This window comes from Sinocyclocheilus anshuiensis, unplaced genomic scaffold (genome assembly GCF_001515605.1).
Source record: "Sinocyclocheilus anshuiensis isolate Anshui unplaced genomic scaffold, SAMN03320099.WGS_v1.1 scaffold1469, whole genome shotgun sequence".
Classification (NCBI taxonomy): Eukaryota; Metazoa; Chordata; class Actinopteri; order Cypriniformes; family Cyprinidae; genus Sinocyclocheilus; species Sinocyclocheilus anshuiensis.
The window spans coordinates 502,238-521,054 of NW_015549669.1; the positions used below are offsets into that span (position 1 = coordinate 502,238).

The 18,817-nt window shown below is 38.2% G+C and overlaps 1 protein-coding gene across 1 annotated transcript in view; it reads left to right on the top strand.

Moving 5' to 3' along the window:
* LOC107660312 (glutamate receptor ionotropic, kainate 3-like) overlaps positions 1 to 18,817 on the top strand; it is a 148,162-nt gene that overhangs the window by 127,445 nt on the left and 1,900 nt on the right. Inside the window, exons 13-16 of the mRNA XM_016449590.1 lie at positions 3,907 to 4,025; positions 9,281 to 9,498; positions 16,330 to 16,555; positions 18,689 to 18,817. Of these exons, the coding sequence (XP_016305076.1) occupies positions 3,907 to 4,025; positions 9,281 to 9,498; positions 16,330 to 16,555; positions 18,689 to 18,817 (692 nt within the window). The remainder of the gene's footprint in view (positions 1 to 3,906; positions 4,026 to 9,280; positions 9,499 to 16,329; positions 16,556 to 18,688) is intronic.

Here is an 18,817-nt window from a genome sequence, read left to right on the forward strand (position 1 = left end):
ACAAAAATTTTTTTTTTTTTTTTTTTTTTTTTAACTGAGGGATAAGTGGATTTTGGAGTTGGAAGAGTGCTTTTTGAGAGAGGCCATTTTGTCCATTATTTTTCCTGAGACCTGAAGCCTTTAGACTGAGGTGCGATGCTATTTCATCAAATAACTGAGTTCTGAGAATGTCGAAAATGTACACCATACAGACACCATTTTTCTTTAAAATGGTTACTTAAATTACAGAAGAATTAAGAATCAGTTGAATGAGGAATCGCTCATCACAGTACTACTCTTGCCCTGGAAATATATTTTTAAAATTTCAAAAGAATGGGCAGGAAGTACAAACGGAGACTTCAGCTCTCATGCACCAGTAAGTGTGTAATAACAGATGTCCTTTCCACCATCTTACTGGTCTTATCTTTTCAAAGACCAGAACATATCCAGCTTTCAATTTTCCAGGAGTTAGGGCTTCATGGTTTTCAATGCTTGGAGTGCAAAAAAGAAGATGCATAGGATTATGTTTAATATCAATCACAAACTATATGTCTGTGTATACTTGAATCGGAGAGAATAAAAAAACAGGTTACATGAAACTGGGGAACAGAATAGGCATTTTATTAGTATTTTTTTTTTATAAACAGTGTTGGGTGTAATGCTTTAGTAAGTAAGTAATTACTATAATTTAATTACTATTCGCTTAAAAAGTAAAGTAAGCGATTACACTTATTTTTTCTGTAATTTAATTACAGATGCTTCTGAAGTAATTGCATTGAATACTGTATAGAACAATTCTATATAAAACAATAGTGGATTTAACATCAAAATTTAGCAATGTTAAAATGAATGTTTTTAGCTTAACCTTCTCCCTTTAAAGGTGCTGTATGTAGGATTGATACCGAGTGGTTGAACTAGGTATTGCAGTCCAGATTCAAAATATTGGAGAAGGTTTTTTTCACCCGGCCCCTCCTCCTCAGACTTGACGCACACGCAGGTTGCCAGATTGCCGGCACCAACAGGAACAAGCGCACTTGACGATGAATGATATAAAATACGCTGTGTTTCCCGCCAACTGGCAACCCGGGGTGCCGAAATACAATTGGGTAAACTGGCAGTGGGCGGGTTTCACAAACCAAAACAGAGACCGACATACCGGCCCGGAAAGCACATTTTCAAAAGAGAATAACTGACTGTAGCATTGTTTTTCAGATAAACCATTATGTTAACTTAGCATGTTTCTTAACTCTTTCCCCGCCAGCATTTTTGAAAACAGTTGTCAGCCACCGCCAGCGATTTTGATGATTTTCACTAAAATGTGATGGCCTCCAGAATATTTTGCTGTATGAAAATTTGAATATGCAATATCCAAAATATAGATCAGAGCCTCTACTTTCAAACAAAAACATCAGTTTTATTCTAGCTTAAAACATTATTTTTAAATCAACACTTGAATATAGGTAGGTTTCATAAAAATGCATAATTTTTAGCAAAAAGGTGAGAAAATCCCATTTTTATCAAAAACTACACCTGGGTAATATTCAGAACGATTATCAAAGCATAAATCCAGTAAATCGCTTCTATCAACACCTCCAAAGCTTGCACAGACATATACCACTTCCTGGATCAACATTTTACTCCGTAACATTACGCAGTTTTCATTTATATGCTGCCATTGCTGATGATTGCATTATTATTCATATGCGTCTGTTTACAAAAGAGATCGCTCGTTTCTCCGTCCTGTACACGTGTGTTTTTGTTCGGGAGGTTTTGTACTCATTCAGAAGATATGTAATAGCGCCCCCTAGTGTATAACAGTGAAAACACGAAAAGCCGTAAAAACTCGTCTTTGGTGGGGAAGCGTTGTCTTCGAAAAGACGAGATAACTCGCCAATGGCGGGGAAAGAGTTAAATATCTGCATACATTTTATGGTATTTTTATGCTTTAGTAGAGTCAAAAACTTACATACAGCACATTTAAATATCTTAGTTCAATAATAATTTGTGCAATTTTATATTATTTATTTGAAATAATTAAAAGAACAGTTTCATGTCTATCCTTTTGTTGTTCAACTGGTCGAGGTTGATTTGGGATTTAGAAAGTAATTAGTAATAAGCAATGCAATACGTTTTAGAGAGAGTCATTAGTACAGTATTCTAATTGCACTGTTGAAGATGTAATTTCTGGCTAGTAATTAATTACTTAACCCAACTAAATGACACAAATCATGTCAGTGTTGCTATAGAGATCTGGTTGGGCTGTTTAAACAAACAGAGCGATGTTTTCAAAAATGCACTCTTCAGGTAAATCAGCCTGACAAAAAAAGGTACATTTATTGATGTCTCTGTATAATAAGAATATGATATATTATTTTAACTTAGAAAAAAAAAATGTGCACGTTACCTTTTACATAAATAAATATTTATTAATTTATTTATTTTTTAAACAGGCAGTGAGTAATGCCATGTACATAGACAAATGTAATCCTACAATGTGTCTTCTGCGAGTTTCCAGCTACGGTGCTTGTGCTCTGTTAACAAGTCCCTTGGCAATACCTGTGTCTCTCATCTTTTGAAGCAGCTGCTTTGAGACGTTCCTTGTACTGTAGATATTAAAGGACAGGTGTTATAAGGGAAATTACAGACATCTGAAGTTGCTGGGAGTGTCCAGAGTTAATTACGTTATAGTTTAACAAGCTGTTGAAAAGAGCCAAGATGTGCACTCTCATCACAGTTACTTGCCTTGATTTCAACAAAATACCCTGAAGTGGCCAATCTGTAATCCATTTCCCCAGGGTTATAAATGCCTTTGGCATGATTGTAAAGTCTAGTCTAAAGTAAAGTGCTTTTCTAATACGGAGAGTTCATGATTAGAAGTAAGAAGTCACGTTGTGCTTGTTACATAAGAGTGTGTATTAGCAAATCTCACAATATGAAACTTTTATAACATGCATTAACGACTACCATTGTGAAAAAGCAGTGCGCTTAATTGTACTGACTGTACCCTTATGGTGTACTTCAAATCTAAGAAGTTTATTTAAAAAAAAGAAAAAAAAGAAATGTACTTGCTGATAATATTACCTAAATAAAACACTTTATGTACTTAAAGAAAGTACACTTTCATGATTGTTTATTTACATACTTTTAAAAAGTGCACTTTGCAATATCAAATTAAAAGATATTCCTTAAAAAGTTTTAAATCATGTTTTAATAATCTTTTGTCAAGCTGTAATGAAGTACATTTACTTTGACTAACCGACTAAAGCACATGTGAAGTACTTGATTATAATTTCAACTGTAGTGTTATTTATATTTTAATTGTACTAAATTGCAACTCATTACAAATGTTTAATTACAAATATATTTAAATAAATGGCACGCAAGCTTCAATAAAAACGGCATTATTAAGTACATTTTACTATTAAGTATATTTTAGTTTATCACTTCAACCATATTTCAAAGACAATAGAAGGTATTATGATAGCACATAGAAATATGTACTTAAGTCCTACTCAAAAAAAAAAAAAAAGTTTAAACTATAATACATTTTCATTTAATTGTAAATAGCATGCACTTAAGTGCCGAAAACATTTTATTTTTTATTTTTTTTCTGTAATATGTACTCTTCTTCACAAAGTTTTTGCACAATGTTTGGTGTGTATGGTTGCTAAAGTGTTCTGAGCTACTATTAGCACAGTGCTGTGCAGTTACTAGGGTGCCGCTTAGTGATTTTTTTTTGGATGTTCTGAGTAGTTCTAGTACGAGTCAGAAGAGCCCTCTATGATATTATGGTCCCTAGATGTGGAACTTTCCACATTTGTAAAACCATTATTTTTGCAGTTCTGCTTGGTGTCGTTGGTAGTGCAAAACACTTCATCTTTAAATGTAGAGGTCAAGTTTGAGAACTCTCTCTTATTTTTGCTACAGGTTCAGCCCGTACGAGTGGTATGATGCCCATCCGTGTAACCCAGGCTCCGATGTGGTAGAAAACAACTTCACCCTCCTCAACAGCTTCTGGTTTGGCGTGGGCTCCCTCATGCAGCAAGGTACAGTGCTTCTACTGCAAACTCAACGCACTTTCCAAAGACGGCAAACAAGCCAAAGAAACTGACAACAGCGCGTTATGACTGTCTTCCAGCCTTTACCTGTCAAAACCATGTTGAGTTCAGACTTTTCTGACAGGAGGAGGAAGTAGTCATCTTGCTTGTCAGTGAGGCGAAGATGAGGGGTGTCAAACATCTGTCATACACACTGCCAGGTTAGAGGGATAACAGCAGCGTTTGTTTCCTGACACTCAGCTGCCATCAGAGACCTTCATGATTGTGAGTTTGAGGTTGGGATGAAAGTCGACAGAAGACTGTCTCTATCGTAGCAAATGCACAGTGGGGCATCTCTGTGGTTCATCTCATCCCCATTTGGCCAGATGTCCCGCCCTCTATACGTTGTTCTTCTTTATTGCTTGTCTCAATGCAGTGTTTCATTCATGCACCATAGCTGGCATACAGCTTCAGAGTGACACAAGGAGATCACAAAAAAAAATGAATAGGCTTGTTTGAGTTGCCAGTGACTTTGCTTCGAATGTAGATGAGAGTAGGCAGTTACTGTCAGGGGAGGAGACAGAAAAGAGCAGTCAAACTGGGCAAGACCCACTTCTCGTAGACAGTTGACCAGCAGTCTACTCCAGCAAAAGCAGATGTCTGGACTCGGAACACTACAGCTGCCTTGCTGTCGCAACACGTTAGCATGACTTACATCATGTCCGACAGCATTTTCAACCAAACTGAAACCTGCCGGTTATTAGTTCTGTGCAAAATTTGCTAATTTCAAACAGTCCTGATGTTAATATATAATATAGTAACACCTCAGATCATTTTGTGTTGGGCATGAAGAAATACACGAAGTACCGCTTTGACCGAATCAGTGAGTGAGTGAATCGTTGCACCATGTGCTAACCAGACGCGATGCTGTGCCATGACGTGAGAAAAGGTATCTTTTCCATGTTAATCAGAGTTTTTGTCCTAACCAGCTGAGAAGGAGATACATGACAAGCGACAAGCAGATTCTATTTTAGAAACGGTTTCTATTTCTGCGACAATGCGTCTGTAACAATAACATAAAATCCATGACAATGATGAACTCAGGTACTTATGGGCTTTATTCAATGTTGAAAGGGTCTAATGTGAGTTTGAATATCATTTTGCGTGACTGGAATAATAATGAATATTAATGGATAATGCACCTCAGGTCTTGAAAATAAATTAAAGGAAACATAAAAGTTAAAACTGTAATAATCCAACAAATGTGTTCCATGACAAATATTTTATCAGTTACTCAGGATGTATTTTTTACCATTTTAAAATGGTATGAATTAGATTTTAGATATTTTTTAAAGATGCAAATAGATTATTATGTAGTTTTCAAGTTGCATAACATTATTGGAGTACATTTTACAAGAAAATACTGTTTTTCTTTCTACTTCAACATTTCAAGTTTAATTCAGTGTGTAACTTGTTTATATTTAATTGTGAATTAACTATCAATTTCTGAATGAAAATTGTTTCTACACTTCTTCTTCAGTGTATGTGTTCACGAATTGGACTACACTGCTTGCACTTTTGTTGTTGCTTGCAAACACGAAGACAAGGCAATGCAAAGATTTATTTATTTTAATTGTATTTTTTTGTGGAGTTCAGTTTTTCTTTCTCATTATGTTCAGTTAAAGGTGGAGTATAAGTGATTTCTGAGAAACGCCAATTTAATATCACCAAAACAAACATGCCCCTACCCAAAAGAATTACACCCTTTTCTTGATAGCTATGCAACACAGGCAACCACCCCATCATGAGTGGACACGCCCCTTACTGGTGATTGGCTAGAAGTGTGTTTGGTGCTCGGTCCGATCTACTTTCAACAGCATTTCTCAGAAAACGCTTGCTGCACCTTTAAAACTGCAGGTTCACAACTCATTTAAAAATCTTGCATCGTCTTGCAGTGGCTCTATAGATTCAGTAGTGACACCACCGCTAAATAGTGATGAGGAAAAACTTAGCTGAAGTATTTCAGGACGCTGTTCGATATGCATTGAAAATGCAAACTTTCAACAATCATTAACATAACCAAAATTATTTGGTTCCAGTATTTTAGTATTTTAATGGAACTGGTTTGAATAAGAAGCGATTTATTTGATCTTAACTCAGCACCAAAGTAAATGACACTCTCTCTATCTCAAATATTATTTCCTCTAATACCATTTTAAATATTTTCTCTCAGCTGAGGCGCCACCTCACAGAATTAGAGGGAGGAAGCTATTAAAGACACGCAGGGGTTGAAGCTGTTTCCACACCCCTCATAGGCACACATTAGCAAATGATACCCTCAAAACCAAACGGCATAATAAAGCAGATCAGAGTAATGAAATGTTTTACCTCATGTAAGGAGACAAATAGAAAAGACTCTTCCTGTGCCCATGGTGAACCTTTACTCGTGGGGAGCGCAAATCTGCCGCACATTTCATTACGCACAAAATCTCCACTGATATGCATGCGATACCTGTCAATATGAAACAGTCTACTGAAACTAGCAGCCATGCAGTTCATGAATTGGTTGGATAGCGTTAAGACCTTCTTACTTGACTTTAAAAGTTGTGTGTTGTGTTTGTTTGGTTAGTCTGTTCACTTACTCCAGGTGCATGAATGATTCATAATGATTTACGGTTCAGCAGCAATTTAAAGTTTAAGTACGGTGAAAGCATCAGCTAGTGATAGATGGTGTTAGATAAGAATTTATTTGTGTAAAAAAGGAAATTCATTGGTATTGCAGCTAGAGTAAGACAGCAGGTATAAGAAAATGATTCAGCAAGCAATTGATATAAGTTATTTCACCTGTCAGAAAAACAGTGCATATTTATGTATTTATTTATTTAGTTAGTTAGTTAGTTAGTCATACGAGTTTTCTTTTGGACACCACTGAGATTAAAGTATTGGGGGGGGGACACATCTTAAACCAGCCTGAGGTGGTTTTCTGATCTATCTGGTGTACCAGTTGTCTCTTTTGTCTTTTTTGTTTCTCCTAAGAAATTTTAGGAGAAACATTTGAGACAAAGTTGACAGCTTAATGCGACACACATTTAAAGTAATACAATTATTGTCCGGAAATGATAATCCAGGAAGTAAATCCAGTATTATTGCAGCTAGAGCAAGACAACAGGAACTACTGATAAAAAAATAATAAATTAAGAACGGATAAAACCAGACACTAAACAAATGGTATGAATACAAAATAAATGTTTTCACTTGTCAGAAAATACCAGGAAGTTGTTGTCTTAATTCTTTTATGCATTGTCATTTTTCAAACATGTCCTGCCAGACAGGAAGCTCCTTCATGCTAGCACACAGCAGTGCAGCTGAACTGATAAAATCATAAAAGCTCATTTTTCATCTCTGTCCAAAAATTATTCAGGTTAGACATGGCCCGCTCAACAAAAACGGATGTTTCATTCTGCAAACTGCAGATTATTACATGAAAAATGGTCCGGTTTTGCAAATCGCTTCTGAAAAAAAATAAAAATAATAATAATAATAAAAAACCTAAGGTGGCCGGCTGGTTTTAGAGATGGTGACAGCTGATCAACTAAACAAGCTTAAACCAGCAAACCATCTTAGGCTGGTTTCTTTCGGCAGGCTCATTTCTGTTTACCATCAACTAACTGCAAAAAATGTTAATTTGGTGAATGCTGTGCTTTATCAGTTTGCTCAGTTTCCCTAATTTTAAACATATCTTTAATTATTTAATGCTATCGTTTAAAACATTATTGCTTTGGCGCACACTGATAGTGAAAAGGGTAGCAGGCTGAATATTGAATACTAGCCTCTGGCGCTGAGCCGCACTGTGACTTTCTTCTTTACGAGAAGAAGGTGGGAATGTTAAGTGCAGGTAATCATTCTCATTGGGAAATGCTTTAACTTCGGCCCAGGCTGATGTGTTTCAGAGCTTGTGAAAGAAATAGCAGGACAGGGAAAAGCAGGTCATCATAATTAATATCACTGTGAAGCAAACCCATAGAGAATAACCCACAGACGGCCACAGTTTAGCAGTTTTGCCTTCCCTACTTTTACACAGCGATAAGCAGATGTTTAGCTTCAGCGTTATGCTGGAAAATCTGTCAGCTGGTTGTTTGTCATGACATCAGCATTTCCTTAATAGCTTGCACACTGGAACGTGATAAAGGAACATCCAAAACAGCAAGACCACAAACCAAAGACCCTCTCTCACAAAAGCCGATTCTGAATGTTGTGGTAAAAATATTTATATATATATAAAAAAAAAAATAAAAATTGCAACTGTATTTTAGCCAATCCAGAATTGAATGAAGGTGAAGGTAAAAGTGTGCGTGTGTGTGTGTGTGTGTGTGTGTGTGTGTGTGTGTGTGTGTGTGTGTATGTGTGTGTGAAAGACATTCAGGGGTTTGCAGTTTTCTAACTTTTCATTGCACTGTTCACTGGCTCCCATCCTGAAGGAACTCTCTGTTTTATCCATCATCTCTGTTTGTTTGGTTTGACTCTTTGTGTATATGAGATGAGCTGCATGTGGTTTTAAAATGGATCAAAAGTGTAAAAAAATAATAATAACACACACACACACACACACACATTGCTAAATATTTTATTTATATAGTATGTTCATTCATTCATTCATTTTTTATTAAATGAATGCACTATACCTTTTCAAAATGTGGAGTCTTTAAGATTGTTTAATGTTTTCGAAAGAAGTCTCTTATACTCAACAAGGCTGCATTTGTTTGATCAAAATACAGTAATATTTTCTATAAAATAATATACAATGTTGTTTTCTGTTTGAATATTTTGTCTGTGTAATGTATTTGTGATGTAAAACTGGATTTTCAGCATCATCACTCCAGTCACGTGATCCTTCAGAAATCATTCTAATATGCTGATTTGTTGCTCAAGAAATATTTCAAATTAATATTTTTTTGAAATATAAATGTTTTGTAGCAATGTAAAATGTATTTACTTTCACAACGTTGTTTTTTAAGTATATACAAATCATATGTAATATATTAAAAATCACTGTGTGTGTGTAAATAATTCATACAGACTTTTTTTTTTTAATATATGTACTTAGAAACTACATGGAATATATGTACTTAAAAAATGCATGTCACAGGACCACTGACAAGCAACAATCTTATACACTTTCCTTTTCTTTTCTTAAATAAATGTAAATTTTAAACTAAAATTATGTATTCTTATGTAATGAGTTGATGCATTTAATTTCTGTTCAGGTTCAGAACTGATGCCTAAAGCTCTCTCTACTCGAATCATCGGAGGAATCTGGTGGTTCTTCACCCTCATCATCATCTCCTCCTACACAGCGAATCTGGCCGCTTTCCTCACTGTAGAAAGGATGGAGTCGCCCGTGGACTCAGCTGATGACCTAGCCAAACAGACCAAAATAGAGTACGGCGTAGTCAAAGATGGAGCAACCATGTCCTTCTTTAAGGTACGAGCCTCTGAAATGAGCATGATTTTTTGGAAGTGTATAACTTTGACAAATCACAATGGCAGTTCACTAAGGTTATGTTCACTGTTTGTGATATATTTGAAATGTTATTTATTTCTTGAAGCTTGACACATGGCACTAGTGTTGAGAACGACTGCAGAATGTTAACAGAAGATTTTTGAAAGACAGCTTCAGCTAACTTTTCAAAAAAGGAGCAACTTTTCTATTCTTGAGATGTGCAGAGAGAAAAAAAAATCAATACAATTCCACAAACGAATTTCTTAAGCTTTTCCAGTTAGATCTTAATTCCCACTGTAAAAGCAAATTCACCTGTGCTCTCACTTCTCTTCCATGTTTGAAGTGTTCCTTCATAATAATTTTTTTTTATTCCAAAGTTTCAACTTGAAAAGCCTGCAGGGTTTTACTTTTTCACGGCTTTGACTTTTCGCTCTTAGATGCTGTAGCGCCGAGCAGAGAAAAAAGTATACCAGGTTTCCGAATGACAGAAAATCGAAGTGTCTTTAAACCAGTAATTGCATATTCATACATTCTTTCAAAATATAGGCTGCTTTTGCTGATGTTGTAATATTTTCATATACATTTTCCATAAATAACCATGTTCCAAAATATACATTAGCATAGTTGTTTTGCTTCAGATCACAATTCTTAAATCTCTATCAGTTATTTTTGTTGTTTACGAAAAAGAAACAGTGTATGTATATGGTGACCGTGATTTCACCAAGTACAACATGTTCCTGGATCAACATCCTTGTTGATCCTGGAACAACATTCCTATCAACCAATCAGAATTGAGGGACAACTTTTCAGGAAATATCTGTTTTAGGCTTACAATCAGGATTAGGTGCTTCTACACCCTTGTTAATCAGCTATCATTTCACACTGTTTTTAGGAATAAATTATGGGTAGGGTTAGGTTTAGGGGTAGGGATTGGGTTAAGTCTATATTTTTGGACAGTTATGTTGATCCAGGATCAACAAAAGATGTTGATCCAGGAACACGTCTTACTTGGCAAAATCACGGCGACCGTATGTATATAATGAATATGATTGCATATGGCTTTGACATTTAATGTGCATATTACTTTGATCATGCATCCTTTTTCACTCCTGAAGTATATGATAGCAGCATTAGAAATGAAGATTACAAAATCAGATGTTTGCAATTAAAATATCAAGCTGTCACTGTCTAAACACCTTCAGTTCTGCTTGTTTTCTGAAAATTCAGATGTGGTATTACAGCGAGCAGACCTGGAACCTCAAATGTTAATTTAACATTTTATCAAGAGTAATCAAAGACCACTCACACTTGTTCATTTTCTTGGGTCATTTTAAATGTTTCATGGAACTGAGCCAACAATTATCCATGATTAGCTATGGTTTCTAACGTGACCTCCTTTAAAAAACCATGAAATGCCATTTAAACTGAGTGCTAATCATGATGTTAAAGTTTCATTATCCTGAGACCGAGATACACACACACACACACACACACACACACACACACACACAAAATTGGTTCCACATCTTAATCAAAATATATTTCTTTATAAGGAGACTCAATGTTCAGAATAGCATACTACAGTTCCCCTTCAGGAACTCGAGCTGCGTCGAAACGCTACGGGAACGCCTCCAGCGTGACCACGCTCTGAATCACATGTGTAATCAGTCCAATGGATGGGCGAGACGTCACGGGCGGGGTGACGTAGCGACAAGGAAGCATAAAAGCACATCCGGTGAAATCGGCGTCAGCTTTTCTGTCATTCAGCAAGCGCTCTGTGTGTCAGTCTTATTTGGTGTTGTCTGTCCATTATCACTCTTATTTTACCAATACGAGTGTAGACAAACATACGGCGAGAACAGGCATCATCTCAGGCTGTGTGTTCTTCCCTGCCCACGCTACATTTCGGGTGGGGATACACAGTTTGTGTGTTGTCTGCTTGGGAGCAAAACACGCAGAGTCAGCTCTCGAGGGAGTCCCTATCTTCTTCCTCACCTACCAGATCCAGCGCCCGCTCTCGGGGTTCGGAAGCCCGCGCAGAGGGCTCGAAGCTCCGCTTGTCTTCCTCCGAGGAGGTTAATGAGGGCGTCGATGAGCTCGCCAGTTGCACAAGCATCAGTTACACAAGCATTTTATGCCGAATATTATAATGAGCAGCTTTACTGTGGACACAAGAATTATGTCTATACTATTATGAGCAGCATTTACTGGGGAGCAGAGCTTGCGCAGTCAGCTCTTGGAAATAAGGGGCTGATTGTGCTTCTTCCCGCTGAATGCTCCGCTCCCGCCAAGCACGCTCCGAGGAGTGTGTCCATGCTTGCGAGCTCGCAGTTCGGTCCCGCTATTGCTGAGGCACAGTGGTGATTCAGATCGCGGGGATCGCACGTGGATCTAGCAGATGGGTTGGAGACGGCTCGCCCTTTCTCCGCCTGCACTCCCTAGATCCAGCGCTCTCTCTCAAGGCTCGGAAGCCCGCGCTGCGGTTTCTTCCCCCTCTGAGTGAGAGTTCGCTGCTGCGGCTATTTTCTCTGAGGAGATTGATATTGTTTGAGTGACCAAGTGGCTCGCGCGCTGCCAAGGCAACGCGCGTGTTACATCATTTTCAGTTTTTGATGTGAATCTTACCACACCAGACCGTGTTTACTCGTTACTTGATTCCGAGGAATAAAATTAAGTATTTGTCTGACTATGAGAAGTTAGATATACAGGGCCTCTTGGGATAAAAATTTCTTGAGTAAGAGCACGTGTTTAACTCTCTTCCTCTGAGGAGGTTGAGGCGGTCAAGTCTCCGGCGAGTGCGTCTCTCAGTTACCGCCCGGAAACGTAGCGGTTCTAAGAGTCTCGCGAGTTCTCCTCCGCCTCAGTTTAAACGGGGTCATCCCCACTATGATGGGTCCCGAGCAGGCTCTGGTCATGGAATAGAAGTAGTTACTCTTTTGAGGAAGGAGGCCATCGAGGTGGTCCCTCCTCACGTAGCAGAGTCCGGTCCTGAGGTTTGCTTTTGGGGGCAAAAGCTTACCAATACCGAGTTCTTCCTTTGGCCTTGCACTCTCACCCCTCACTTTCTTGACTCAACCACATCGACGATTGGTTGATTTTAGCTCAATCAGAGTAGATGTCATTCTCGCTCACACAAAAGAGCTGGGGTTAAAACTTAACGCCAAGAAAAGTGTGCTTTCTCCAGTACAGAGAACCACTTATCTGGGCATGGTGTGGGATTCGACCATGATGTAGGCACATATGTCTCCTGCTCGGATCGAGTCGATCCTCGTCGCGAGAGTGAGAGAAGGCCGGTCACTCACTGTCAAGCAGTTCCAGACTGCTGGGTCTGATGGCAGCTGCGTCCAACGTGGTTACTTTTGGCCTGCTGTACATGAGACCCCTACAGTGGTAGCTTAAGACCAAGGGGTTCTCCCCGAGGGGAAACCCGCTTCGCATGCTCAAGGTCACGCGGCGGTGCGCGACGGATGCATCTTTCACCGGTGGAGCGGCCGCCATCTCACGTGGAGCCTAAGTTGACTGGAGATGCTGGCCGTGTTTCTAGCTTTGAAACACTTTCTCCCAGGCCTAAGAGATCGCTATGTGTTGGTGCGCACCGACAACACAGCAGTGGTCTTTTTATATACTGTATGTGGGGGCAGGCATACAGTATATAAAATGTGTCGAGGCAGGGGCCAAGGCCCGGAGAATAGATGCCTCACCCCGAGGGGTGAAGCAGACTTGGAGAGTCTTTGGCCAGACTCAGGTGGACTTGTTTGCGACTCAGATGATATTGCACGGTCCCCTCTTGTTCTCTCTCTGACTCATCCAGCTCCACTGGGGCTGGATGCCATGGTACAGACGTGGCCGAGGCTTCGTCTGTACACCTTTCCCCCGATTGTTCTGCTCCCGGGAGTTCTGGAGAGAGTGCACTGGAACGAGGTCAGTCGACTGCAAAGAAAAAACAGTGGCCCCGTTCTGGCCAGGCCGAGTATGTTTCTCGGACCTGATTTCTCTCCTCGACGGCGCTCCATGGGAGATTCCTGTCAGGAGAGATCTCCTCTCACAGGCGGAGGACGCGCCCCTGCCCGGAGCGGTGGAAGCTGTGGGTGTGGCCTCTGAGGAGGCAGAACTCATAGCTTCCGGTCTCTCAACCAAGGTTGTTGAGACCATCCTCCATCCAGAGCTCCCTCTATGAGGAAACTGTACTTCTTGGTGCGGAGACCGCCAGCTCGACCCAGCTAACTGCCCATTTGGTACAGTTCTGGAGTTCCTGCAGGCCTGTTTATCCGCAGGTTTGACCCACTACACCCTAGAGGTCTTCGTGGCGGCCATTGCGGCCTACCACGCGCCTCTCGGTGGCCATTCAGTGGGAAGACACCCTCTTCTTACACGTTTCCTCTGCGGTGCGCTGAGGCCGAGGCCTCCGGCCAGAGAAGCTTATGCTAAGTGGTGGATCAGGATGCTATTCCATAGCCTTGAGCCCTCTGATCTCCCCTCTCCTTCGGGGGTCAAGGCTCACTCCTCCAGAAGTTGGCCTTCGGGACAGCGGGCCCCGCCTACTTTAGCCATTCCTGGCTTCCTTTTCTCTCGCCTTAGTTATGCTCTTCCACACTAGGCAGGGATTTGCAAGTCTGGCGTGGGCATTCTCGTTCCCGTAGCATTTTGATGCAGCATCTCGTTCCCTTCGGGGAGCCATGGTTACATGCGTAACCTGGAGACGTTTCTGCAGATATAGTGTATCGTTCATAGTATGTGATTTTTTTTTTGTAGGACAGAATACCGGAATGACCTGAACGCCTTTTCACACAAATTATGATTACAGGGGCAAATTATTGATAAAGAAAGACCATAGAACTTAATTTGTAAACGTATACAATTTGACGTTTGCATTACATAACCAGCTCCATATGTATGGATTTTCTGATGTAGGAAACTTGCTCGGTAGCCCACCCGGTACTGTGTTGCATTTGCGATGTAGCGCTCGGGTACGAGTCTGTTAAACACGAGTCATGATAAAAGAGCTCAACAACTCATAGCAGCAAGCTGAAATGGCATGGTTGCTTCAGCAAAAATGCTTTTAATTATTAATGATATTTAATTTACCAAATGCCATGATACGTACAACAACCCACCTATACTGCTTCACATAATAAATTCAAAAATATAATTGGCAGTATATACTGCAAAGTAATCAGTAGATATTATGTTAATTTTAAGTCAGCCACGTTACTTACAGTAAAACAAGCACAGCTGTGGTGAGGGCAGCATTATAGTGTCCATAATCCAGCATACACTGTGACTGTTTAATCTAGGAAGTGTCAGCTGTATCACTCCAGTTGCTTATTCATTCTTGTGCAGTCCAACATTGAAGCCAATTCCCAGCCACTTTCAATTATATTGAGAGACACCAGGGAAAATAGCATTTGAAGGGGGAGGAACAATAGCAGGTGCTCAAGGTTAAGACAACAGTGGCAACACCAGCACACTGTAGTGTGAAGCTGGAGAGTGTCACTGTAATGGAGCCAAGACTTGGAAGGAGGAAAATGCCTTATTTTGAGGTGTTTGAGGATGTTGTGCATGTACAGTATGTTGGAACTAGTACACGTTCTACTGTATGTTATGCTTGTAACAGTATGATTTTCTGTTGGAAGATGGCAAAACATGGTCAAAACACTACTGTGAAAAGATGCATGTTATGCAGGGAGGCTGACATTTCTGTTAAAAGCATTTGAGGATAAACATGTATCCATAGATTCATATGAAATGGCATAAAAGTATGCAATTGTATACATGGATAAAAATTAGCATGCAGCTCTTGTTTTGCAAGTGTTGCTTATTTTGCACAAAATAAGGACAAAGAAAATTATTTCTGCTTGATCAGCCAACATTTAACAGACACATTTATCCAAAGCAACGCATAGTACATGTATTAAAGTTTTAATCCAGTTAGTCCAGTTCAGTTTCAGTTAAGTGTCTTAATCAAGGGCATGAAGTTGGTAGCTCACAAATCTCACCTTGTGCAAAATCAACATGAATCTTTGACAACTATGCCACACCACCCTACTGATCAACATAAGATCACTGGAAGCATGTCCCTTTTCCTACACTTCTGCAAAACTCCAAAAACATAAAGATTCGCATACCATTTACTACAGTTTCCAACTGAAATAAGCACTAGTGGCAAGTCCTTTTCACACAAATAATATAATATAATATAATATAATATAATATAATATAATATAATATAATATACTCTATGTGTATGGCTTTTCCAGTTTAGTAAACTTGCTCGGCAACTCACCTAGTACAGCATTGTACTTGTGATGCATGAAACTCATGTTTTTAATTGATAAAAGAGCTCAAATACTTTTTGAAACAAGATATAATGGCACAATTTCTTGAGCAAATGTGTTGTTATCTGATGTTTGTTTTTTGTTGAAAATATTGGTTAGGTTTAGGGTAGGGTTTAGTAAGGGTTTAGAAGCAATGCTATATAATTTTGCTGATTTTTTATTAATTTTTTCCCCAATGAGTCTGGGTTGCTATTGATCCCCCTTTAGTTTTAACGTTTAATTCTCCATTGTATATATATATATATATATATATATATATACAGTGGGTACGGAAAGTATTCAGACCCCCTTAAATTTTTCACTCTTTGTTATATTGCAGCCATTTGCTAAATATATATATATATATATATATATATATATATATATATATATACTGTATATTGTACTGACCACCAACAAACAGAGTGATTTCCAAATAATACGAACAGTTGCTGCTTTAGATTAAAAACTAAACAAAAAATATGTTTCTCTTCTTCAGAAATCAAGAGTGTCTACATTTGAGAAGATGTGGGCTTTCATGAGTAGCAGGCAGAGCACGTCATTCGTCAAGTCCATTGAAGATGGGATTCAGAGAGTGTTAAAGTCAGACTATGCCCTTCTAATGGAGTCAACGACCATTGAGTATGTGACACGCAAAAACTGCAATCTCACGCAAGTTGGCGGCATTGTCGACAGCAAAGGTTATGGCATCGGCACCCCGAAAGGTAAAACCACCATTATAACACAGTTCTGACTCTGACTGGATGATACACACTATAAGCAGTTGTAAAATGGTGATATGCACACCTTTGACTGCACTTTCTACTTTCTACCTTACACAATTAGGAAATATTGCATGCATGTATGTGTGTCTTTACAGGTTTGTATGGTTTATGAGAACACAAACGTGTATAATAACATAAGTATTACAATGTGAACAGGGTTTATGAGGGATAGAAAATACAGTTTATACAGGATAAAAACCATTATGCTTATGGAGAGTTCCCGTAATCCACATATACAAACGTGTGTGTGTGTGTGTGTGTGTGTGTGTGTTGACCCTAATTTCTCTTAAATATTCAGTCAGGTATCAAATCCGAAACTAGCAATATAGCAAAATCACTCATCATTTGGGAAACTGCATATAGTTATGCTTATTACTTGGAGGGCATTTTTATTTATAATTGTATTGTTTGTTGTAAATAAGTGGAATGTTTCCATGCTTTACACATCATGTAAGTGAAGCTTTGGTCACAGCAGACTTTGTGCTCTATTCACATCCATTCATATGCATGTGAATCAAATTTCAAGTTTAATGAATCTGACCTGTGAATATGTATAGCGAATAGAGATGTAACGATTAACCGCGAGCCGGTTGAAAATCGTTTTGAATATGTGACGATTCAAATCGGTTGAGATGCTAAACAAATCGCGATTCAATTAGGGGTAGGGGTTTATATGAATGTACTGTATGTCTGAGGGGAACTTACTGTCTTTCGATGATATTTTTTTCTTTCCTCTTGCCTCTGTATAATATATATTAAAGTTCATAAGTGCAGCGCTGCTTTGTTTACAGCGTAAACCAAGGAAACGCTTTAAGAGCCACCTGCTGGCAAAGAGTGATTCTGCGTCTCATTCAGCTCGTCTGCTGTTTCTGTTTCATGCGGATATTTTTTATGTATAGTTTCACAAAACTGAAGTCAAACCATTCTGTTTTTGCTTCAAATTTAGAAATTATACAATGTCATTTAGATTTAAAAACTGCTCATGTTGCATATATTTAGCATCTTTGTTTGGATCATGATTAAAATGCAGTGGTTGCCTCTAATTTTAAATGTTAAGAGCACAGACAAAGCCTTAGTTTGTTTATATGAAGATATTTATTTTATCTGTGTTACTTATTTATTTGATTTGGGGCTTGCTTTCAAATTTCATTTTAGTTTTGTTATGTACATTTACATTATATTTACATTTTGTTATTTAGCAAACACTTTTATCCAAAGCGACTAACAAATGAGGACAATAGAAGCAATCAAAACCAACAAAAGACCGATAATTTACAAGTGCTATATTAGTATATTATTATAGTGTTATATTTCAATTTCACAAAGAAACGTACAGTATTTTCTCCAAGCAATAATAAAAGAACACATTTAATTTATAATTTATCTTTAATCTCATTTTGGTAAAAAAAAATTGTGAATCGAATTGTGAAATCAAAATTGTGAATCGAATCGTGAGTTGAGTGAATCTTTACATCCCTAATAGCGAAGAGACATTTGACCAATAGCAGATGTAAATATCACAAACTGACCTCTTAGCTGGATTCATAAAACTTGAAGGCTGCATAGTTTGCAGTGTTGAGGGCTCTGAAGTCATTTTACATGCTTAAAGCTTTGGCTGTCTGCAAATTTACACAGTACTTATATAAAAAAACAAAACAAAAAAAAAACACTGAGCGTGAAATTTGTTTGTGTGTTTATAATGTATATAAATATATAATTTCAAGTGTGTAGTCGGTGTCAGAATGTTAAATATATTTAGATGTTTGTTTGTTTTTTCTTCTTTTTTTTCTCATGTTGTTTATGGAATTTCAGAGCCCATTATGCAAGTGCAATGCTTGTATCTTTTAAAAAAATATATATATATATTATTTTTAATATGATATATTATTTAAAAATGTGTTGTTGTTATTATTGTTGTTGTTTTTTCCTTGCAGATCTGTCAGGTTTATTAGTTAGTTAGATTGATAATTAGATGTCTGTCTTTAATAAAACTAAGAAGAAAAAAATGTCCTTAGTCTTCTTTGTATTCGCGTTTCCAATAAAGATTCTCATCTATTAATTAATTTCTTTCAGGCTCGCCGTACAGGGATAAAATCACAATCGCCATCCTCAGTATCCTGGAAGATGGCCGTCTTCATATGCTCAAAGAGAAGTGGTGGAGCAGCAGCAGCTGTCTGGAAGACGAGCGGTACAAAACGGGTC